Source organism: Callithrix jacchus, chromosome 1 (genome assembly GCF_049354715.1).
Source record: "Callithrix jacchus isolate 240 chromosome 1, calJac240_pri, whole genome shotgun sequence".
Taxonomy (NCBI): Eukaryota; Metazoa; Chordata; class Mammalia; order Primates; family Cebidae; genus Callithrix; species Callithrix jacchus.
This window is the reverse complement of record NC_133502.1, coordinates 211,118,395-211,141,186: the sequence shown is the minus strand read 5'-3', so window position 1 is coordinate 211,141,186 and position 22,792 is coordinate 211,118,395. Positions and strand designations below refer to the sequence as shown.

Here is a 22,792-nt window from a genome sequence, read left to right as displayed (position 1 = left end):
GCACTAAGACAGACTGGTGGTTGGGCCTCTGACCAGGACTGAAGGAAGGCCTTTTGGCAGGTGCTCTGTGCTCCATCACACCATTAGAAAAGTTTTCTCTTCTCCTGGAGAAAGCAGGAAGAAACAAGGCTGCCTGATCTCTAGGTGGCAATGGCCAAGCCCAGCAGGGTCCCCCATGAGCCAGGGCTCACCCTGCTTCTAGGCATGGGGGTCCTGTTCTGGTCAGAGCTGCTCCAACACTCCAGAGAGGAGAAAATGGTGGCCCCAGGGTCTGTCCACATGTCTTCAGTGAAGAGTGTCTGAGCGTCATGATGTTCAGGACTTGGCCTGTGGCACAAACCATCACCACTGGAAATAGGTGTGGTTTTGGAAGGTGAGCACTGTGGACTTACCTGAACTTCTAGTGACAAGGTCTCAGTTTTACTAGTAGAGGGAGAAAATCCTCCTTGGTGGGTAGATTCATTTGCAGGATCACATCAGCTAACAAACTTGTCATTTTGGGTTTGTCTTCACTAAGCAACACCTGCTGCATATGCAGTGAAACACCTGGTCCTTTGCTGGAGGCACACTCCCCTGCCTGACCAGGATGGATTCCATTGCAGGGCATTTTAATGACACAGTGGGGCCAGTTGGTGCACTGATGCTGGTCATTACTCCTACACCCTGGCATGCAGCCTTCCTCTCAATGTCTTTGGGCTTGGTCCTTGAGCCAGCTGCCCCAACAGCAGGACCCCTGGTAAAACTGCAGCTTTATGATCCACCCTCCAGGGAATCTGTCCCAGTGTCATTCCTGCGACTGGTGCAGGAACTGGTTCCTCAGTAGAGGATTTGTATCACTGAAGTGGGAGAACCTCTGCAGAGGTATTGCAGGGCGTTTCTCCAAGCCCGCCAGCCTCCTTTTGCCTTTGTTGCCGCTTGTGCATTGCTTTGTATAAATGTTCCAACCAGGTGGGTGCTAATCCTAGAACTTTGGGAGGCCAAAGTGAGAGGATCACTTGAAGCCAAACTAGCCTGGGTAACTCAGCAAGACCCCGTCTTTACCAAAAAATAGAAAAAAAAAGTTAAAAAATTAGCCTGGTGAGGCAGTGCCTGCTTGTGGTCCCAGATATTTGGAGTCCAGGAGTTCAAGGTTGCAGTGAGCCATGATCACGCCACACCACTGCAGGTCAGCTTGAGTGACACGGCAAGACCCTGTCTGGAAAAATAAATAAGGTAAATGTTCCATGCCTCCTGCACCCTTAGAAGACGGCCTATAGATATCCAAGCCACTCCTACCCTGCTCACCCGTGCTACACACCGCCTTTGACGGGCCATAGCCCGGGCTCCGACCTTCTCAGCCTCCACTTCAAGCCTGCGTTAACGTTCCCCGGGGAGGGTATCCAGCCCTAGATGTACCACTGCCCCAACACACGTCATGCCCAACCAACCTCGGTTACTCTGTGAGTTCACCTCCATCCTAAGTGGACGGTCGCTAAGGCGAGACCGCTGGAGCTGCAGACCTGGGAGGTTCGCTGCCCCGACTTGATGCTCAGTATGAACTCTTGAAAATAAACCGGATTGTTGAGATTTGAAAAAAAATCTCATAAAGCTGCTGAAAAGAACTGGCCAGAGCCGTGAAGTTTTAGAGGTGGCTGACGTGAGGTGGCTGCGTGGCCCAGTGGCTGTGTCGCGTTGGCCCCGCAGGCCCCGCAGGCTCCGCGTCAGGCCTAACCCCGGACTTAACCTGCTATCCCGCCTTACGCGCGCCGCAGCCGCCCTCTGCTGCTATTGGCTGCTCGTCCTGTGTGTCGGCGCTTCTCGAAGAGGCGGGGCAAGGATGTAATTGAACACGTAGGTGCTCTTTAGTTCTATTGGTTGAACACCGCGGCCGCTTTCTTCATTCTTCATTGGCTGGCGGGCTTGGCGCGCTGGTCGCCCAGACATGGCCGACTGCAGCCGCTGGCAGGTCAGTGTGCTCGGAGCCCGGGACCAACGGGGCATTCCGGAGGGAGGGAACGGGACAGGCTCGGGGCGTGGGGCGTGGGGCGCGGCCGCCGGGTCCAGCTCAGGTGTCGCCTCTTGCAGCCGCCGCGCCCCTGCGAGGCCTACCGCGCCGAGTGGAAACTCTGCCGCAGCGCCAGGCACTTCCTGCACCACTACTACGTCCACGGCGAGCGGCCCGCCTGCGAACAGTGGCGGCGCGACCTGGCCAGCTGCCGCGACTGGGAGGAGCGCCGGAGCGCCGAGGCCCAGGTGCGCCGGGAGGGAGCGGGGCGGCGCTCGGGAGCGCCTTGCAGGGCCCAGCTTTCCCCACTCCTCCACGCCCCAGGCTCCGCCGCCGAGCCTAGGACTGTCGGGGTCCCTACCCTCCTCCTGCTTCCTTTCTGTTGAGAGATTGTGTAAATTAGCATATCAGCCGGACGTTCAGAGGGCGCTAACTAAGGAGGCGTGTGAGGAGGGTGTAGCGGTTTAGAGAGGCAAGAGGGCAGCCGTCCTATGTTAGGGTCGTTAGCTGGCCTATGCTGGAGTTGATGTCGCTGATTCCTGTGTGACCGGGAGCCATCCTTCATCCAGCTCCGGTAGACACCGCTGAGAAACAGACAAGGCCTGGGTTCCTGGGGCAGAGGTCGGGTGGATTGCCGGAGAACGGTGTACCAGGGACCTAGTGGGCCTTGCTAGGGAGTTTAAAGTGTGCTGGGAAGCATAATTTGGTTTATATCTTTAAAAGATCAGCCTGTTAGCAAAGTGTGGTGGCGCGCACCTGTGGTCCCAGATACTTGGCGGTGAGGCGGGAGGATCGCTTAAGCCCAGGAGTTCAAAGCTGCAGTGAGCTATGGTAGCACCACTGCACACCAGCCTGGGCAACAGGAGACCTGTCTCAGGGAAAAAAAAAAAAAGTTCAATCTGTTTGCTAGGGTATAAAGAGTATATTACAGGGGCAGAGAGACCGGTAAGGAGGTGGTTCTAGGTGTTTATTCATCCATCAAATATATACTACACTGGGAGCTTTTGGAGATGCAGGAGTGATAAGAAGAGTCTCTGCCCTCCTGGCACCCACACTCTAGAATACAGTGCTGTGATGGACCCCTTGTGGGAGAGAAGCCAGCCAAAAAGTGCAAGGCTCATGGGGAGTGCCCAAGAATCAGAATCAATAGGACTGATTAAGACTTCAGCATTGTTAAGTGTATGCAGTGAACTGAAAGAGATAAACTGATGTAGAAGCCAGACTGCTGTATAAAAGAGATGACTATTCCGTAATATGTGAAGGCCAAAAAAATGGGAGAAAGCTGACAGCCTATATAGCAAGAGATTGATAACTTTAATGTATATTTATGTCGGTGTGTGTATAAAGAGCTCTTACATATCAATACAAAATAGAGGGATTATTTCAGAATGGAAAAATGGGCAAAGGACACAAGGAAGCAATTCATTAAAAAAGAAAGCCAGCTGGGCATGGTGGTGAGCACCTGTAAACTCAGCACTTTAGGAGGCCAAGGCAAGAGGATCGCTTGAGCCCAGGAGTTTGAGACCAGCCATGGGCAACATGGTGAGACTCCATCTTTATAAAAATAATAAAAAAGATTAAAAAGCCTGGGCATGGTAGCTCCCACCTGTAATCCTAGCACTTTGGGAAGCCAAGGTGGGCAGATTAACCTGAGGTCAGGAGTTCAAGACCAGCCTGGCAACATGGTGAAACCTCATCTCTACTAAAAATACGAAAACTAGCCAGGCATGGTGGTGCCTGCCTGTAATCCCGGCTACTTGGCAGGCTGAGACAGGAGAATTGCTTGAACCTGGGAGGTGGAGGATGCAATGCATCCGAGATGGCGCCACTGCATTCCAGCCTGGGTGACAGAGTAAAAAGCTCCATCTTAAAAAAAAAGAAAAAGAAAAAAACAAATGGCACGTGTCGGGTATATAAGTCTAAATGACAGTAAGAGCAGGTTTTGCCCATCAGAAATTCAGAAGTGTTGATAGGGGTTTGAAGAATTCTGGGTATTTGTTCAGTGTTGGTGGGAGTGTCAGGTGTTCTGATTATCCAAATGTCAGATGCATAACTTTCGACCCCTAAGTTTTACTTCTGGAACTTTATCCTAGGGAAGTAATTGGATAACAGTGTAGTTAAAAGTTCGGAATGCTCATTATGTTTTTGATATTGCAAAAGCTGAAAACAACCTATATTTCACTAATAGACATTTGATCAAATAGCTTTTTCCACCAAGTGAAATACTGGATAGCCTTTGAAAAGAATGGTCAGTCATCTAGCTGGGTATGGATCGTTGCCCACAGTGCATTGTTGGGTGAAAAAAGGAGGAAGTAGACTAGCTGGCAGAAGATTGTCCCATCATTAGGGTAATGTAAGTTAGCTCTAAAATTTGGACCAGAAAGGGAAACTGTTAACTGCCGCACCAGGAATGGACGTTTGGGAATCTTTCATATTCTGTGCTATATTTCTGATATCTTTCTAGACAAGATCAAAATATTTTATTTGAGGAAATAGAGCTTGAACAAAGACAGACACATAGACAAATTATCCTTGTAAAGAGGCTCACATAACACCTGATACCTACCAAGGGCCCACAGCACAGGTCGCTTGTGTTGTGATACACTGTGTCTGTATTGGGAGACAGTAACCAAGAGAAGCTGATGGGTTGAGTGGCACTTGTGGCACCACTCAGGTGGGTGGTCTGTCTGTTCCCACCCTTCCAGGGTACCCTGGGCATGTATTTCTTCCCTGTCTTCCTCACTTCTTTCTTACTGTACTCCTTTCTGCAGCTCCCCACAGCTGCCCTTTCAGACTTCTCTCCCCTCTCCACTCAGCACTCCCAGGCTTATTTTCAGCAGGTGAGTCTGCCCCAAACTCACGAGGTCAACCGAAGCTATTGAGCTCTGAGGCCCAGAAAAAGATATTTTAATGTTCCTGAAATTATGATAATCTGTTCAGTAGTTTTTCACAGTAGCTTGTGGGAAAAAAACGATCTGATCTCTGTGTGCTAATATGGAACAATCACCAAGGTATAATAGGTGGAAGCAGCTGAGCTGCAGAGTGGTGTGTACCATAGGCCCTGCCTGTCCAACTGTGTTTCAGAGGGTGATGAGAAGGGAGGTGCAGGGGTCTTGAGGGTGCTCGGAGCCCTAGGGAGTGACTAGAGTCTCATTTGCACAGCGATCCCTCTGTGAGAGCGAGCAGGCACGAGTCCAGGCTGCACGGAAGCACATCCTGGTTTGGGCCCTGAGGCAGAGCCCCCCTGCAGACTGGCACCTCCCTCTGCCGCAGGAGAAGGATGAGTGACAAGCACCCCTGCCATTGGCCTGTGCAGCTTCCTTCCTCCGTCTGTTTCAAGTTGCTGTTGCACAGCCCTGGGGACTGTGACTAGCCTACACAGTGTAGTGGCTCACTGTGAGCTCCTGCCAGACTTGGAACATGGAGCAGGGCATTGCTAGCCCTACTTGCCCACCCCTTACCTGCATGCGGGGCGCCCTGACACTGCGATGTTCTGCTGGACAATTGTACTCCAGAGCCTCCAGGAGGCCAAGCATTATGGCAGGTACTTGTGAGCAGCCAGGTCAGGCTGGGCACAGCAGCATAGGAGATGGCGGTCCTGAGGTCTGGGGTTCTCAGGTAAACTCCTGAAGGGTAGCCCTGCACAGGTGGGTAATAATGAGGTAGCTAAACAGTTGTGCTACTGTGAATGCCTTTGCGAGTCGTTGGGAAACCGCCTGCCACGTCCTGATTTGGTGAGCATTGTGAGTGCTCACCCTGTACTCTGGCCCCTCGATTAGTTCTACTGCAGGTGCAGGCAGGTGTGCCGAGCAGGCAGGGCTCACTGGCCCTTCTGCACCAGCAGGCTTCTCTTCTTCAGCTCCCAGGTCGGCCTCTGGAGACTCTGGATTTTAAGGATTGGCACATAGCTACAGAACACACAACCTTGCCTGAAGAGGGCTCGTGGACTCAGCTTAAGAAATCCAAGCCCAAGACATGGGGAATTAAGGACTCCTTCCCTCAAAGTTTCCCCGGTGGTTAATGTATAAAAAGCCATTTCATCTGATTTCAAATAGAAGCTGAAAATTAAATTCACATTTGTTAGATTTCATATATAATAGTGTTGTACCTGGACAGTTTTAGAATTTTGTATGCTTACTCTCTTGTAGGTGTTTTAAAATGTATGAACCACCAAAAACACTTTCTCAAAGAAGTCTCTTTATTACTAAGAATGGTTTTGCATCCTCAGCAGGCCCTGTTGTGTGATGCTGAGGGCTAGGCTGGCTCCGTGCCCAGCACCCTCCCTGCTCTCTTCCTGCACACAGGCAGCAAGTTGAACATCTTTTAATTTGTTCTTCGGGGCAGAATAATCGATCACTTCAGAAGGGTATCCATTAAAGAATAGTATTTGCGGCTGGGCACGGTGACTCCAGCCTGTAATCCTAGCACTTTGGGAGGCCGAGGCGGGTGGATCACGAGGTCAAGAGATCGAGACCATCCTGGTCAATATGGTGAAACCCCGTCTCTCCTAAAAATACAAAAAATTAGCTGGGCATGGTGGTGCGTGCCTGTAATCCCAGCTACTCAGAAGGCTGAGGCAGGAGAACTGCCTGAACCCGGGAGGCGGAGGTTGCGGTGAGCCGAGATCGCGCCATTGTACTCCAGCCTGGGTAACGAGCGAAACACCGTCTCAAAAAAAAAAAAAGAATAGTATTTCCCTGCTTGAGTGTGTTTTCTCCTGTGCTCCCAAAGAGTCCCTTTCTGTGTCTGCAAATGGTGGTGGTGGGTGGAGGGTGCTCATGGGATCCCAAGAGCAGGAGCATCTAACGAGGAGCCAGCGTTCCCCCATCATCAGGGGAATATTGATGTGTCAAAGGCAACCAGGGTGCCTCCAGCCTGGCTGTGGCTAGTTTAATAATGAGCATTTCCAGCCAGGGAGGGAAGGGAGGAAGACTGCTAGAGATCGACAAGGTTTTTCTCTCTTAAACACAGGGAAGGGGCATCTGAATTTTCAGTCTGCGGTAATCCCAGCACTTCGGGAGGCCAAGGTGGGTGGATCACTTGAGGTCAGGAGTTCGAGACCAGCCTGACAACATGGTGAAACTCCACCTCTACTAAATATACAAAAATTAGCTGAGTGTGGTGGCACCCACCTGTAATCCCAGCTACTCAAGAGGCTAAGACACAAGAATTGCTTGAACCCAAGAGGCAGAGGTTGCAGTGAGCTGAGATCACACCAGTGCACTCCAGCTTGCGCAACAGAGTGAGACTTCATTAAAAAAATAAATGAGTTTGCAGTCTGCATGTGATGCCTGGGATTGCAGCAGCTGGAGGGTTCCTGGGGCAAGGCTGGAGAGTGCAGCAAAGGCCTGGGCATGCCGGCCAGCACCCCAGCCCGTGAGGGGCCTCCCCTCAGTACAGTCATGCTCCCTGCCACCTGCTTGTTTAGCAAGGTATACAGTGTGTGGCTGCATGCTCTGTTAGGAAGCATTAAGTCCTGCCTCTATAGTGCGACTGTCATATTTTGCCTTTCTTCACTACTCAAGTTCCACATCAACAGATAATCTCCCTGGACAGGACGTTCCTGCTTTTGTTCCTAGGTCAATTCCTTCACAACATTTGAGTGTCCACATGTTGGACAGGGATTGAGGCTTGCAGACCACAGTTTTGAAATGGACAAGTTGTCTTCAAAGAGTTTCTGTTGTCATATGGGGGAAAGATAGGCATTAAACATCAATAAATAGGAATTTAAAATGGTGGCTGGGTGTGGTGGCTCACGGCTGTTATCCCAGCACTTTGAGAGGCTAAGGTGGGAGGATTGCTTCAGCTCAGAAATTTGAGACCAGCCTAGGCAACATAGCAAGACCTCATCTCTACAAAAAATACATTCATTTGTAGTTCCAGCTACTCCAGAGGCTGGGGCTGGAGGATCACTTGAGCCCAGGAGTTTGAGGCTGCAGTGAGCCATGATTGTGCCAGTGCACTCCAGCCTGGGTGACACAGTGATATCCTGTCTCAAAATAAGTAAAAATAAAATGGTGATCATTTCTGCAGCAGTTTGGATAATTTTTTATGGTGGTGTTATAAAGAAAATACTGTAATAAGAGCAATATCTTTCGAACTTTTTAGACAGGAGCTAGGTGTGGTGGCTCACACCTGTAACCTCAGCTACTTGGGAGGCTGAGGCCAGAAGGATCACTTGAGGATAGGAGTTTGAGATTGCAGTCAGCTATGATCATGCCACTGCACTCCAGCCTGGGCAACAGAGCAAGACCCCATCTCTAAATAAATAAATATTTTAAAAATAGAAATAAATGTTTTGGACAGAACCCCACAGAAATAGTAAGTATTTTACATTATTATCTGGCATAGACTGTTATGTACAGTTTATTGTTGAAATACAAAATAATATCCATACTGTATGTGATATAGTGCCATTTTCAGTAACTGCTATACACATAGCAACTCAGATGAAACTCAAGGAAATTATTCAGAGTAAAAGCCAGTCTTGAAAACATACATGTAGCATGATTCCATTTATGTAATATTGGTGAAATGTAATTACAGATATAGGAAACAGGTTATCTGGGTTAGGTTAGGGATGGTAGGGGGATGGATCACATGAAGGAGTCCTGTGGTGTTGAAAACCATCTGTGCAGCCTGACTGCTGGTTACACAGGGCTACACGTGAAGTTAAAACTGTAGACTTAGGTACACAAAGGAGGGCAGATATAACTGGGGAAATTGAATATGATCTGTAGACTGTGCCAATGTCAAATTTCTGGGTCCTGCCACTGTACTATAGTGTGTAAGGTACTAATAATTGGGAGAGGCTGGGGCAAGGGTGTACGCAGGGCCTCCCTGGACGACCTCTTATGCAACCTCCTGTGAATCTATAATTGCTTCAAAATAAAAAGTTGAAAACAAAACTGTCAGCCATGACCTACTGAACTGATTTTACAAGCTAATGGATGAAACCTACTGGTCTTAAAAAGGACTGCTGTTGGCTGGGTGGGGTGGCTCACACCTGTAATCCCAGCACTCTGGGAGGCCAAGGCGGGCAGATCAAGACCATCCTGGCTAACATGGTGAAACTCCGTCTCTATTGATAATACAAAAAATTAGCCGGGTGTGGTGGTACGTACCTGTAGTCTCAGGTATTTGGGAGGCTGAAGCAGGAGAATTGCTTGAACCCAGGAGGCAGAGGTTGTAGTGAGCCCAGGTTGTGGCACTGCACTCCAGCCTGGGTGACAGAGTAAGGCTCTGTCTCAAAAAAAAAAACCACTGCTATCAAGTACTTGTGCTGGACACTTACCTTGGGCAGGGAGGTGGAGAAGTCTTCAGTGTCTGAGCCCAGACCCGGATGAAGAGGCTCAACTCCTGTCAGGCGGAGAAAGGTACCCACAAAGGCTGAGGAACCTGATGCAGAGAAGGGGTGGGGCGGCTATACCCAGTGTGGACAGATCGGTGGGCCACTGCAGTAGAATGGGCAAAAAATGGCAATGGCGTGGACCTCAGGCAGCAGTGGAGGTCGTGAAAAGTGGTTCCTTCAGCATTTGGCTCAGGTGGGACCAAAGGACTTAGACTTCTTAAGCAACATCTTTATCTGGGACTGATAAAGAGTTTTAAAACCAAAGTAGGGTGTGGTGGCCCACACCTGTAGTCCCAGCTACTTGAGAGCTGAGGCGAGAGGATCACCCAGGCTATGGAAAGGACAGTCTTTTCAACAAGTGGTTGGTGCCTGGAAACTGGATATCCACAAGAGTGAAGCTGGAACCTTACCAAAAATCATATACAAAAGTTAACTCAATATTGACCTAAATTGTAAGAGCTTAAAATTAAATATAGGGAATATCTTCACAACATTGGATTTGGTAGCAGTTTCTTGGATATGACACCAAAGTCATCAACATTAAAATAAAAAAAAGGGAAATTGGACTTCATGAAAATTAAAGGCACTAAATTTCACATAAAAAGACACTATGGGCTGGGTGCAGTGGCTCACGCCTGTAATCCCAGCACTTTGGGAGGCCGAGGCGGGTGGATCACAAGGTCAAGAGATTGAGACCATCCTGGCAAACATGGTGTCTCTACTAAAAATACAAAAAATTAGCTGGGCATGGTGGCTCGTGCCTGTAATCCCAGCTACTCGGGAGGCTAAGGCAGGAGAATTGCCTGAATTCAGGAGGCGGAGGTTGCGGTGAACCGAGATCGCGCCATTGCACTCCGGTCTGGATAACAAAAGCGAAACTCCGTCTCAAAAAAAAAAAAGATCGAGACCATCCTGGTCAACGTGGTGAAACCCCGTCTCTACTAAAAATACAAAAAATTAGCCGGGCATGGTGGCGCATGCCTGTAGTCCCAGCTACTCAGGAGGCTGAGGCAGGAGAATTGCCTGAACCCAGTAGGTGGAGGTTGCAGTGAGCTGAGATCAAGCCATTGCACTCCAGCCTGGGTAACAAGAGCGAAACTCCATCTCAAAAAAAAAAAAAAAGACACTTATCGACAGAATAAAAAGGCAATCCACAGAATGGGAGAAAATATTTGCAAATCATGTATCTTGTAAGGGATTAATGGAAGTATAGAGAACTCCTAAAACTCAATGAGAAAAAAAAAATTTGAAAATAGGCAAGGGGCCAGGCACAGTGGCTTAGGCCTGTAATCCCAGCACTTTGGGAGGCTGAGGCGGGCAGATCACCTGACGTCAGGAGTTTGAGACCGGCCTGGTCAACATGGTGAAACCCTGTCTCTACTAAAAATATAAAAATTAGCCAGGTGTAGTCGCATGCATCTGTAATCCCAGCTACTTGGGAGGCTGAGGCAGGAGAATTGTTTGCACCCCGGAGGTGGAGGTTGCAGTGAGCCGAGATTGCGCCACTGCACTCTAGCCTGGGTAACAGAGTGAAACTCCGTCTTAAAAAAACAAAAACAAAAAAATCCAGGTGTGGTGGATCACGAGGTCAGACGTTCAAGACCAGCCTGGCCAAGATAGTGAAACCCTGTTTCTACTAAATATACAAAAAATTAGCTGGGTGTGGTAACAGGTGCCTGTAATCCCAGCTACTTGGGAGGCTGAGGCAGAGGCAAAGGTTGCAGTGAGCCAAGATTGGACCATTGCATTCCAGTCTAGGCAACAAGAATGAAACTCCATCTAAAAAAAAAATATATATATATATATATGTGTGTGTGTGTGTGTGTGTGTGTGTGTGTGTGTGTATAAAATAAAGGGCAAGGACTTGAATAGACATTCAAATGGCCAAAAAGCACGTAGAAAGATACATCACTGACCATTAAGGAAATGCAAGTCAAAACCACAATGAGACACCACCTCACACCCATTAAGATGGCTACTGTTTAAAAAAAAGTGTGATAAGGATGTAGAAAAATTGGAACCTTGGCTGGGTGCGGTGGCTCACACCTGTAATCCCAGCACTTTGGGAGGCCAAGGCCAATGGGTCACCTGAGGTGAGGAGTTCTAGACCAGCGTGGCCAACATGGTGAAAACCCATCTTTACTAAAAATACAAAAAAAAAATTAGCTGGGCATGGTAGCACACACTTGTAGTCCCAGCTCCAGAGGCTGAGGCAGGAGAATTGCTGGAACCCAGAAGGTGGTGGTTGCAGTGAGCCAACGTCATGCCACTGCACTCCACCCTAGACAACAGAGCAAAACTCCAAAAAGAAAGAAAAATTGGAATCTCTGTGCACTGTTGGTGGGAATATATAATGGTACAGCTGCCACGGAAAGCTGTATGGCATGTCCTCAAAATATTAAAAATAGAATCGTCATATGATCCAGATACTAGCAGTATGTATCTGGATACATATGGTCCACTTTTGGGTATGTATCTAAAAGAAGAGTCTTGAAGAGAGATTTGTATTCCTGTGTTCATAGCAGCATTATTCACAATAGTAAAACGCAGAAGGTAACCCAAGTGTCCATCAACAGATGGGTAAGGAAAATATGGCATACATACAGTGGAACATTAATTCAGCCATAAAAAGGAAGGAAATTTGATACATGCTGTAACATGGATGAACCTTGAGATTACGCTCAGTGAAATAAGCATATTACAAGAAGACAAACACTATGATTCCACTTCTGTGAGGTACAAGAATAGTTAAAATCACAGAAAAGGTAAAATGGTTGCCAGGGGTTGGGGGAAGAGGGGAATAGGGAATGACGGTTTAATGGGTAGCGTTTGAATTTTGCAGTGAAGAGTTCTGGAGGTGGAAGGATGGTGGTCTGTGGTATGAATGTCCTCGATACCACTGAGCCATACAGTTAGAAAGGATGAAGATGGTAAATTTTATGTGTATTTTACCACAATTTTGAAAAAAGGAAAAAAAGTGAACCATCCAGTAGGAAAACAACCTCACTTCTTCCCTGGCTTACCTGCACTAAGGTGGTTAAAAAAACAAATTCTTGGCCAGGCGCAGTGGCTCACACCTGTAATCCTAGCACTTTGGGAGGCCAAGGCAGGTGGATCACCTGAGGTCAGGAGTTTGAGAGTAGCCTGGCCAACATGGTATAATTCCATCTCTACTAAAATTACAAAAAAAAAACTAGCCAGGCTTGATGGCTGGTGCCTGTAATCCCAGCTACTCGGGAGGCCGAGGCAGAAGAATCACTTGAACCCAGGAGGCAGATGTTGCAGTGAGCAGAGATCACACCACTGCACTTCAGCCTGGGTGACAGAGTAAGACTCCATCTCAGGAAAAAACAAAAACAAAACAAAAAAAAAACACCCTTTCTGAGACTATGATCCAACCCATTGGGGAAAATGGCTGTATTCATACACTGGGCCTGTACTGCGACGGGTTGAATTGTGTCCCCTACAGTTCCTATGTTGAGGTCCTATCCGTATGCCCTCCCACTTCCTCTACCCCATACCTCAAAATGTGACTGTATTTGGAGGTAGCATCAGTAGAGATAGTTAAGTTATAAGGAGGTCATTAGGTGGGCCCTATTGCAGTATAACAGGTGTCTGTGTAAAAAATTAGCATGGACTGTGGGGTGACCATGTGAAGAAAAAGGCAGCCATCTGCAAGCCAAGGGGAAAGGCTCAGAAAGCAAGCCTGCTGGTGCCTTGATCTTAGGTGTTCTAGCCCCCAGAATTTTGAGAAAATACATTTCTGTTGTTTAAGCCATGCTTTTTTTTTTTCTTTTTTTGAGACGGAGTTTCGCTCTTGTTACCCAGGCTGGAGTGCAATGGCGCGATCTCGGCTCACTGCAACTTCCACCTCCTGAGTTCAGGCAGTTCTCCTCCCTCAGCCTCCTGAGTAGCTGGGATTACAGACACACGCCACCATGCCCAGCTAATTTTTTGTATTTTTAGTAGAGACGGGGTTTCACCATGTTGACCAGGATGGTCTCGATCTCTTGACCTCGTGATCCACCCGCCTCAGCCTCCCAAAGTGCTGGGATTACAGGCTTGAGCCACTGGCCCGGCAAGCCATGCTTTTTATGGTACTTTGTAATGGCAGCACGAGCAGATTAATACATTCACCATTTCAGACTAAGCATTTGAGACATAGTCTGCTGCCCCAGCCAGGCTTCACACCCTCTTGGGCGCCACAGCATCTTTGTTAACTAGTATGTCCCTGTCTTGCTTCACTCTCTTCTGCCTCCCCATAACTCCAGCTGAAAACACAAAGGTGGCTCTTGAGTCTGTCCCACCGGGAAGGCCCTGCTTCTCTGCACACCTTTCTAGCCGGCAATGTCCTGCACATCCTTTCCCAACATTCCTCTGTTACTGTGACTCCCGTTGGTGGTATTTTCACTATACCTTTTGGATCTTCCTTTTTTAGAGACGGAGTTGCACTCTGTTGCCTGGGCTGGAGTGCAATGGCACAATCTCAGCTCACTGCAACCTCCGCCTCCCAGGTTCACAGAATTCTCCTGCCTCAGCCTCTGTGTAGCTGGGACTACAGGCACACACCACGCCTGGCTAATTTTTTTGTATTTTTAGTTGAGACAGGGTTTCACTATCTTGCCTCCCATTTGATGTCTTTGTCATCCTGTTCCCATTACCTGGTGAGGGATAGCATCTGTCACCCCAATCCATCTCAGGTGAATTACTGTTAATTCTGGCCGGGCTTGGTGGCTGATGCCTGTAATCCCACTGCTTTGGGAGGCCAAGGCAGGTGGATCACTTGAGGTCACTTGAGGTTAGAAGTTCACGACCAGCCTTGCCAATATGGCAAAACCCCGTCTCTACTAAAAATACAAAAATTAGCCATATGTGATGGTGCATGCCTGTTAACCCAGCTACTTGGGAGGCTGACGCAGGAAAACTGCTTGAACCAGAGAGGCAGAGTTTGCAGTGAGCTGAGATTGGAGTCACTGCACTCCAGCCTGGGCAACAGAGTAAGGCCCTGTCTCAAAAAAATAAATTAAATAAATAAATAAATAATTCTGACACAAGACAAAGGAGCATTTTGATTAAACCAGTATTTATTGACAGCATGCCTAATTCTGTGGAAAGCAGACTTGAACCCTGGTCATTCCTACTCTCAGGGGCAGCACATTAAGGACAGCTGCCTGCAAGTTTATCTCTTAAACTCCACTTGTGTGTACACCTTGGTGATGTCATTGTACCTGCCTTCAGGGGGCTGGTAGTTAGGGATAGGTGGTGTGTAATGTGGCCCTTCCCTCTCAAAGGGGAACAGGTTGGAATCCCGCTTGACAGCCTCAGCATGGAGCTTCGGGGACTCGAGTCGTAGTTCCTCCAGAGCTTCTTGCTGGGCTTCTAGCATGGCCCTGATGGTGTCCCTCTCCATCTCATGCTCTTGCTGCTTGTACAAGGACCACTTCTTCAGAAGCAGAGCTCTCCGCTCAGTCTCCTCAAAGGAGAGCTCCACCTGAGGCCTCTGTCTGCAAAGAAGCTAAGGGTTACCAGCCTCACTGGCATGGAAGTCTGTGACTGCAGCTGACACAAGTATCCCCATTGCCAGACACAGACTGGACTTGGAAATAAAACAAGCTTGGAACAAATTAAGAAATGGAATGTTGAGTGTGGCTGCAGCTGCAACTGATACTGGGAACCAAGGTCATTTGCTTTCTGTCAGAAGAACAGATGGTCTGAGGAAACTATGGTAGCACTTCCTCTGCCCCAGGCAAATACTACCTTCGGTGAGAGGTGACTTTGACACCTGTCCCTTTATAGATGGTGTACACTGCTTACAAAAGGGCAGCAGGAGCTGCTAACCCTGAAGACAGTCCAATCCCAACAAATACCAACTAAAGGTATCTACATGATAAAACAAGAGGCCAAGGGTCTTCTGTCAGGATAAGGTGAGAGCTTCAGACTCAAGGACCAAGGGATCAGAAACAGTCGAGACTCCTCATGCATGACAGTGACATGAACTCCAAAGCAGTGCTTAAGCATCTGGCCTGGATGATCAGTTGTCTTAAGTTCTTTCCCACCTAGAGCCATTTAAAGTACCACCCAAGAATGCTTTCTCCTGGTCCCAAAAGGAGCAAGAACTCATCAGGGCCTAGTCAGCTCAAGCCTACTGACCCATTACTATCACAGGTGTGAACTACAGACACAACTACCTGAAGCTGATAGAACTCTTTTGCCCTGAGGACTTCGTCCTTAGAGAAGGATCCTTACCTTGTTTTATCCAAGAACTTTATAGGGGTAATAAAATCTTCAATGGGAATTAGCTCTTGACTAGCCTTTTCCAGTTTTCGGATCCTCCTTTTCAAGCGGTCCTTTACTGCTTGGTCTTTTTTAGGATCTACCTTCTTCTTCTTTCGAACAGGTTCTGATCTAATGGATAAAAAACATTAAATATTTTCCTCTTCAGTCTCATGAACCTACTGAGAGACAAGATGGTAAGTACCCCATATTAAGCTCTCCACAGGGGGAGTGAGTTGTGTGTGACTGACTCAGTGTGGTGAGGAGGTAGGTTGTGAGAACTGTGTGGGTGTCATCAACTACAAGAAACAGTGCAAAAGCAGCCAGGGGTGGTGGCTCACGCCTGTAATCCCAACACTTTGGGAGGCCAAGGTGGGCGGATCATGAGATCAGGAGTTCAAGACCAGCCTGGCCAACGTGGTGAAACCCTGTCCCTACTAAAAGTACAAAAATTGCTGGGTGTGGTGGCACCCACCTGTAATGCCAACTTCTCAGGAGGCTCTTGGGAGGCTGAGGCACGACAATCACTTGAACCTGGGAGGTGGAGGCTGCAGTGGGATGAGATCATGCCACTGCACTCCAGCTTACACAACAGAGTGAGACTGTCTCAAAAAAAAAAAGTACAAAAGTAACGGGGGTGTCAGGGTATAAATTCAGGGGAAGTGTTTATCTTTAGTGCTGGGATTGAGGTGTCCCTTGGGATTACATTGAAAAGTGAAAATACCAAACTGTTGGATTAGAAGCTCATTATGATTAAAACTGATTTGTGTGCTGGGCCAGGTGGCTCAGGCCTGTAAACACAGCTCCTTGGGAGGCCAAGGTGGGGGTATCACCTGAGGTCAGGAGTTTGAGACCAGCCTGGCCAACATGGTGAAACCCCATCTCTACTAAAAATACAAAAATTAGCCAGGTGTGGTGGTGGGCACCTGTAATCCTAGCCACTCGGGAGGCTGAAGCAGGAGAATTGCTTGAACCCAGGAGATGGAGGTTGCAGTGATCTGAGATCACACCATCACACCACTACACTTCAGCCTGGACAGAGTGAGACTTTATCTAAAAAAAAAAAAGAATAATCAAATCCTCTACCATCAAGACTGACTGAATCAAGAGATTCAGAAAGAGTCGAGAGTGCCAGGTGGAAATACCTTTAATACTTGCACGTTCCCCACACTCTCCAGGTCCTCAGAATGGGCAGGGAAGAGGAAGACTCATGGAGAAACAGTAATTTAAGCTGTGCCCTTTAAAACACGAAAGAGGCCGGGCATGATGGCTCAGGCCTGTAATCCCAGCACTGGGCAGATTGCGAGGTTAAGAGATGAGATCATCCTGGCCAACATGGTGAAACTGTGTCTCTACTAAAAAATACAAAAATCAGCTGGGCATGGTGGCGCCCGCCTGTAGTCCCAGCTACTCCGGAGGCTGAGGCAGGAAAATTGCTTGAACCCAGGAGGCAGAGACTACAGTGAGCCGAGATTGCGCCACTGCACTCCAGGCTGGCGCCTGGCGATAGAGCAAGAGTCTGTCTCAAAAATAATAATAAATAACACACAAGAACCCCTTCAAGCAGATGACTTATTGAAACTGCCCAAATTTTAAAAATTACAAACAGCAATCTATGGTATGGAAAAGGCTTAGAAGACAGAAAAGCATCGGCCTACATTTAACTGAGAAAATGTGTAGGGTGCTAGCTTTGCAGACCACACATCCAGCAGTCTTGCTTCGTCCTGTACACATCATCTGACATGTGCACCCCCAGGGATCAGGCCCGCGGTTGAAATTTACCTCATGGGAATAACTTCCCAGAAGGACAGCAATGAAGCTCGCTGGTGGGAGTCCCTAATCTGCGTCTGCCAAGTTCCCAGAAGCCTGAAAGATACAAAAGTATGTATAAATATCTGATTCTCGAGGGCCGGCGCGGTGGCTCACGCCTGTAATCCCAATACTTTGGGAGGCTGAGGCAGGTAGGTGGACCACGAAGTCAGGGGCCCAAGACCACCCTGGGCAACATGGTGAAACGCCATGTCCTAAAAATATAAACATTAGCCGGGCGTCGTGGCACGCGCCTGTAGTCCCAGCTACTCCGGAGGCTGAGGCAGGATAACTGCTTGAACCCGGGAGGCAGAGGTTGCAGTGAGCCGAGATCGTGCCACTGCTCTCCAGCCTGGGCGGCAGAGCGAGACTTCGTTTCAAATAAATAAATAAATATCACTCTCTCCCACTTCACAGGAAAAGAAAAAATTACAATGCCCCCGAAACCGGGGCACTTGTAACTAGGTGTGACAGCAAGGTCAACGTGGCAGAGTTTTCAAAATCTTTCGTTCACACTGCTGAGACTTGGGCAGGACCCCTGCTCGCCAGGGTGCTCAGATTGTTATACATAAGAGTCACGATCACATGGCTCATCCCTGAGATATTCGTGCCCTGGGAGGCGAGCAGGGAGCACAGGCAAGTCCCGGGCGACAGACGCGGAAACCCCGTATGCGCCCTGGGCACTCCGCTACCCGGCCGGCGTCCGCACTCACCCGCTCGTCGGGCGCAGAGCTAGTAGCGAGACGCCTCGCAGCACAGAAGTAGTCATGGCTACTCTTGTCGTTTCCGGGCCTGCGCCCCTTCACAGTCCGGCCCGCAGTGCCTCCTGCGGAGGTCCAGCGGCACCGCGCTCCGGCGTTCCGGCTGCGGGGGCTGGGACGCGCCTGTCCCCGCCCCCGACGCAGCCCCGCCTCGGACGTCCGCGGCGCACACTCGGGCGCCTTGCGCTTCGCGCGGCTCGGAGTTCTCCCTTCCGTCCCCGCCCTGGGCTGCGGGCGCGCTTCTGCAGCGGGCACAGTCCCGCCAGCCAGCTCCTAAACGGTTGGTCGGTCTGCGCCCTCGCGCGAGCCTCGGCCCTACAGTGCAGCCGGAGTGGTCAAGGGGGCGGTCCCTCTGCTCGTCTGAGTCCAAATATTCACGTCTATGCAAACGCCCCTGATCTTACAATAATGCGCCCGCCTCAGCCTCCCCCACCAGGGTTGGCTCGTTCGCCGCATTCGGCGAGTCAGAAGCCCGGGTCGCATCCCAGCGCCAGCGTGGAGCCTGGCGTTCGCGAGATGCCCAATAGCGCGTGTTGATGAATGACGGAAGCTGGTTAATAAGTCAGACTCAGACTGGCGCGGCAGAGGTGGTGACCGGCGGTCCACGCCACTTGAGCCCCACCTGTCTCTGTGGCCGGCCGGGGCTGCAACTCCAGGCCCCGCTCGCTGTCCGCTGTCCAGGCGAACCGCCCCTTCTTGGGCGCCCGCGCCGGAGCCCTACCCGAAGCCCCTGCCCGCCGAGGAGCCCGGGCGGCCCAGTCCGCGTGGGGAGCGGTTTCCCGCCGGGGCGATTTGGCAGGTGCGCGCCGTGACTTCCGGCGTTGCCCGGGAGCCGCCTGAGGAGGAGCGGCGCAGGGGATGCGGCTGTGGTGGCGGCGGCGGCGGCCGAGCGCGGGGGGCGGCTGTGGCGGCGGAGGGGGGCGCGGGCCAGCGATGGCGCGGAGGCCCTGAGGGCGCGGGGCGGGCGGCGGCCGGAGGGCGGGCGGCGCGGGAGGAAGCGGCGGCGTTGGCTCCATGGCCCGGGCGCGCTGAGGGACCCGGCTCTCGCCTCAGCCCGGCGGCGGCGGCGGCGGCCGAACAATGAAGCTCCTGAAGCCGACCTGGGTCAACCACAATGGTGAGTGCGCGCAGGGGTCGCGGGAAGCCGATCCCGGAGTCGGGTCCGGGTCTGGAGTCGGGTCGGGGTCTGGAGTCGTGTCGGGGCGTGCGCAAGCCCTGCCTGCCTCTCCCCTGACGCCCGGTACTCGGTGCCCAAACCAAGCAGCCGACGGGAGCGGACTTTGTCCTCAGCGCCGGGAGGCCGGTGAGCCCCAGCACGTGCTCCGGGTGGACCGCAGCGAAGGCTATCTTCGCCCCGGGCCCGGGTTCTGAGCCCTCCGCTGTCCACCTGTGGTCCTCGGAGGGGCCGCGGCCTGGCGCCCAGGAGCGGGCCTTGGTGCCGGCCAGTTCCTGCCACTGGTCTGCATCGCCCGGGAAGTGCTCAGATGGTCCGGTGAAAGCGGGACGAGATCCCCCTTGTGGCCTTTCAGTGGCAGGGTGAAGATCTGAAATCTGCAAGAGGGACTGTGACTGCCCCTCTGGATCCGGTGACAGTGCCCCGAGTTGGGGAATTGTGGTCCCTGAATAGGTCTTAGGAGGGACCACGCCGAAGGATCCACGGTTAATGCTGAGCTGGGGCATCAGGCGGATAAGGCACAGGTGTGTTCTAAGAGGGGCCTCCTTAGCTCTGCGGCAGTGGCCTCAAAGCACACCCTTGGGGAACAGACTCATCCACCCTGTATGTTGACTCCGATACAGAGAAGCCAGTGGTAACCAGTTTCGTCATAGTTCTGCCTTGTTGGCAGAACTGCTGCAGGAGTTGGTGTTTGCTCCCCAGGGAGATGAAAAAAGCGCGCTCCCCCTCCTCCTCACCACTCTGCTGCCAGCACTGTGGCACAGAAAGCAACCCAGGGAGGCTCCTCCAGCCCAAGGCCTGATTCTGGCCTGCCTCTGACGGCTGACAGGCAAAGGGTCACCCTGATGCTGTCTTGTTCCTCATTTCCACTTTGCAGTGCGACTAGAGGGTGCTACTGTTTAAGAGCAAGAAGAATAGATACGTGAACATGTGGCTTTTTCTTTTTGAACTCGGTCCCAGGATGCTCTTTACTACCACAACTAAACTGAATTGATAACGTCTGTGTTCACCTCCTGCCACCTCTCTCCCCTTCCATCTTCTTATGTGTCATCTTTCCCATTTTTTCAGGGATTAGGTGAGGTCATGTGTTTCTTTTGAAACCGTTCGTCCTGCATTAACCCGGTAGATTTCCTGTATCACTGTCTGTGCTTTGCCTTGCATGGAAGCGGTGGGGGTACTTCCCATGCACCCCCAAGGTAGGAACTGCCTCAGTCCCCTCTGTATACCCTGCTGCATTGAGCAACCTCTTCCACATACGAGTATGTGAGAAATATTGGCTAAAATGGCTAAGAAAGCTGAGGTTTTCATAATATTTGTCAAGATGAAGTTTTACTGTGCATGAAAGCAGAAGCCTTGAGTTTTAGTTTCATTTCTCCTGTTGATTTCCAAGAGCATTTCCTGATGTGTACTGTGCAGATCTTTCCCTGGAGAACTGGGCAAATGTTGTAATGATGAATTATAATGCTTGTGATTAGGAAAGGAAAAATGTTATTATGAACTAGTTTACTTTGTGAAGGTCTGATGGAATTTTTATTTTAAAATGCCTTACATAAATCAGTTTGTTTGTATAGTCTACCCTTCTTCAGCCTCTCTACTACTGTCTATCATATAACTTGTTCCTTTTTGATAAGCTCCTTTTAGGCCAAAAGTTTTATGCTATGTAAACATAAGTAAGTTAAGATGCTTTAGGTACAAATGAATGAGAGACTACACTAAGATCAGCCAAGCAGCCAAGTGCATTAGCCTGGCGGAGCAAATGCAATAGTGGCCCTTGTTGCTGAGGGCCTCTCCACAGCCCTAGAATGGAGCATGATAATATCTGCTCTACCTACTTCATAGTATGCTTGTGATAGTCAGTTGGGGGCATAGATATAAAAAGGCTCCCCAAACTGTAAAGTGCTTTAGAAATCTGAGATAATAACTAATAATAAAAAGATATGGAGACTCTGGCAGGATGGGATTTAACTTCTTTTAAACTTGTTTTTTGTCAAATTTCTTTTCTTTTAAAATCTCATGGAATGTTCAGAAGGACTGTCAGGTAAATTACCACTGCCCTAGAGGAAATGATGCTGGCCGGAATCACTGCTGAGCAGGTGGCTATAGGAATATTGGTGGCTGCTGGAAGAAGGGGCTGTCAGCCAGAAGCCTGAGGAGTGGGTAGTGGCCAGTAAAATTGTGCTTGCTTTTGGAAAGCACATCACTGCACTTTCTGGCTTCCTCACTCTGTAATCATGTCTCCTATCTTGTGACACATTAACATAACTTTTTTTTTTTTTAATAGAAATGGGACCTTACAGTGTTGCCCAGGCTATACTCAAATGCCTGGGCTCAAGGGGTTTTCTGGCCTCAGCGTCCCAAGTAGCTGGGACTACAGCTGTGAGCCACTGCAGTCAGCCTGAACATTCTTTTTTTGTTTTTCTAGAGTCTAATGGGGGAAGTATCGGAGAGCTCAACATTTTTCTGTGGTGTGACAGGGAATCCATTCAAAGTGGAGAGGGTAACTAGAACAGGTGAAAAAGTACTTGTTGAAGTGTAGGTTTACTTTCCTCTTCATTTTCTTGGCTGAAAAAAGAAAAACCTCTAAGGTAGGGTTTCCCAACTTCATCAGGTTGACATTTTGGGCCATAAAATTGTGTGATTGTGATCTATGTTGTATGTTTCTAGCATCCCTTGCCTCTATCCACCAAATGCTAGTAGCACTTCACAACTACCACCTAGTTGTGTCAGTATCTCCAGATATTGCCAATATCCATTGATAGTCAAAATGACCCCCGGTGGAGAAGCACTTGTCTGAGTTTATCAATAAGTTAATCTTGAAGTTGTCACATGGCAGTAAAATGAGCCTTGAATATGGAATCAGACTGCATTCAAAACTGCATCATTTACTAGCTGTAAATTCTTGGGACTTATAACTCTACTTCTGGGCTTTGGTAAACTGAAGCTTCCTGTTCCGTTTTACACTGTGACCAAATATAAAAGATTGTTAAATTAAGATATATAATAATAGCTATCATTTATATAGATGTGCCAGGTATTGTTCATACATTTTATTTTGTGTTCTTGGATATAATATTTTTTTGTGTATTTTATTAGAATTGACCAAAATAAACTTCATTTCGGAGTTAGGTTTATGTCAAAAAGTGAAAATAACAAGGTTTCCAGTTTTAAAGTTTGCAGAAAAATGTAGTTTGTATGTTTAGAAAATCTTGTTGAGATTCATGGCTCTTCCCAACTCTGGCCCTTGACGCCTCAGTTTTTTCTGGAATTCTCACGCCTGGGCAGATAGCTCTTATGCTCAGCTCTTTGGCAAAGCCCATTCTAACCAAGACTGCCAGGACTGAAATAGCTCTTGTCCATCTTTGGCCTCTGGTTCACACTTTCGTAGCAGTGTTATGAAAAGGGATTTGGGAAGATTTCAATAGTGGGATAATTCGCTGGTT

The 22,792-nt window shown here is 49.3% G+C and overlaps 3 protein-coding genes across 17 annotated transcripts in view; 2 read left to right on the top strand and 1 right to left on the bottom strand.

Annotated features, from left to right (window-relative positions):
• The first annotated feature begins 1,917 nt into the window (after positions 1–1,917).
• On the top strand, positions 1,918–8,892 carry C1H22orf39 (chromosome 1 C22orf39 homolog). 2 transcript variants are annotated; one of them, XM_009006678.6, is made up of 3 exons: positions 1,918–1,945; positions 2,065–2,232; positions 5,844–8,892. In XM_009006678.6, exons 1-3 carry the CDS (start codon positions 1,922–1,924, stop codon positions 6,003–6,005), a joined length of 354 nt encoding a protein of 117 aa, XP_009004926.1. In that variant the 5' UTR covers positions 1,918–1,921; the 3' UTR covers positions 6,006–8,892. The 2 variants fall into 2 exon arrangements, with proteins under 2 accessions (XP_009004926.1, XP_002743585.2); XM_002743539.7 differs by having other exon boundaries at positions 5,147–8,892.
• Positions 8,893–14,401: 5,509 nt separating this feature from the next.
• MRPL40 (mitochondrial ribosomal protein L40) lies at positions 14,402–18,935 on the bottom strand. Of its 2 annotated transcripts, none has more exons than XM_035272852.3 (4): positions 18,801–18,935; positions 17,391–17,474; positions 15,582–15,740; positions 14,402–14,839 (listed from the first exon to the last, which is right to left on the bottom strand). In XM_035272852.3, exons 2-4 carry the CDS (start codon positions 17,393–17,395, stop codon positions 14,515–14,517), a joined length of 489 nt encoding a protein of 162 aa, XP_035128743.1. In that variant the 5' UTR covers positions 17,396–17,474; positions 18,801–18,935; the 3' UTR covers positions 14,402–14,514. The 2 variants fall into 2 exon arrangements, with proteins under 2 accessions (XP_035128743.1, XP_002743584.3); XM_002743538.7 differs by lacking the exon at positions 18,801–18,935 and adding an exon at positions 18,131–18,303.
• The window catches only part of HIRA (histone cell cycle regulator), a 122,441-nt gene continuing 118,001 nt past the window's right edge, over positions 18,353–22,792 (top strand). For 7 of the 13 annotated variants that reach the window (XM_078341575.1, XM_078341595.1, XM_035266444.3 and 4 more), the window contains exon 1: positions 18,353–18,977. Coding sequence is in view for 5 of the 13 variants with exons in the window: in XM_002743536.6 (XP_002743582.1) it covers positions 19,259–19,295 (37 nt within the window). In the remaining 8 variants the exon portion in view is untranslated. The other 6 variants (XR_013523539.1, XM_035266504.3, XM_009006649.5 and 3 more) reach the window with 2 other exon arrangements.

What these genes read in the sequence shown, in the direction of transcription:
- C1H22orf39 (XM_009006678.6), top strand. Translation starts at nt 1,922, where the DNA reads ATGGCCGACTGCAGCCGCTGGCAG. An exon ending in CCGACTGCAGCCGCTGGCAG is followed by an intron (nt 1,946 to 2,064) that starts GTCAGTGTGCTC and finishes CGCCTCTTGCAG; the next exon opens with CCGCCGCGCCCCTGCGAGGC. An exon ending in GCCGGAGCGCCGAGGCCCAG is followed by an intron (nt 2,233 to 5,843) that starts GTGCGCCGGGAG and finishes TCTCTTCTTCAG; the next exon opens with CTCCCAGGTCGGCCTCTGGA.
- MRPL40 (XM_002743538.7), bottom strand. Translation starts at nt 18,186, where the DNA reads ATGACTACTTCTGTGCTGCGAGGCGTCTCGCTACTAGCTCTGCGCCCG. An exon ending in GCTCTGCGCCCGACGAGCGG is followed by an intron (nt 17,475 to 18,130) that starts GTGAGTGCGGAC and finishes TGTATCTTTCAG; the next exon opens with GCTTCTGGGAACTTGGCAGA. An exon ending in AAGTTCTTGGATAAAACAAG is followed by an intron (nt 14,840 to 15,581) that starts GTAAGGATCCTT and finishes GCTTCTTTGCAG; the next exon opens with ACAGAGGCCTCAGGTGGAGC.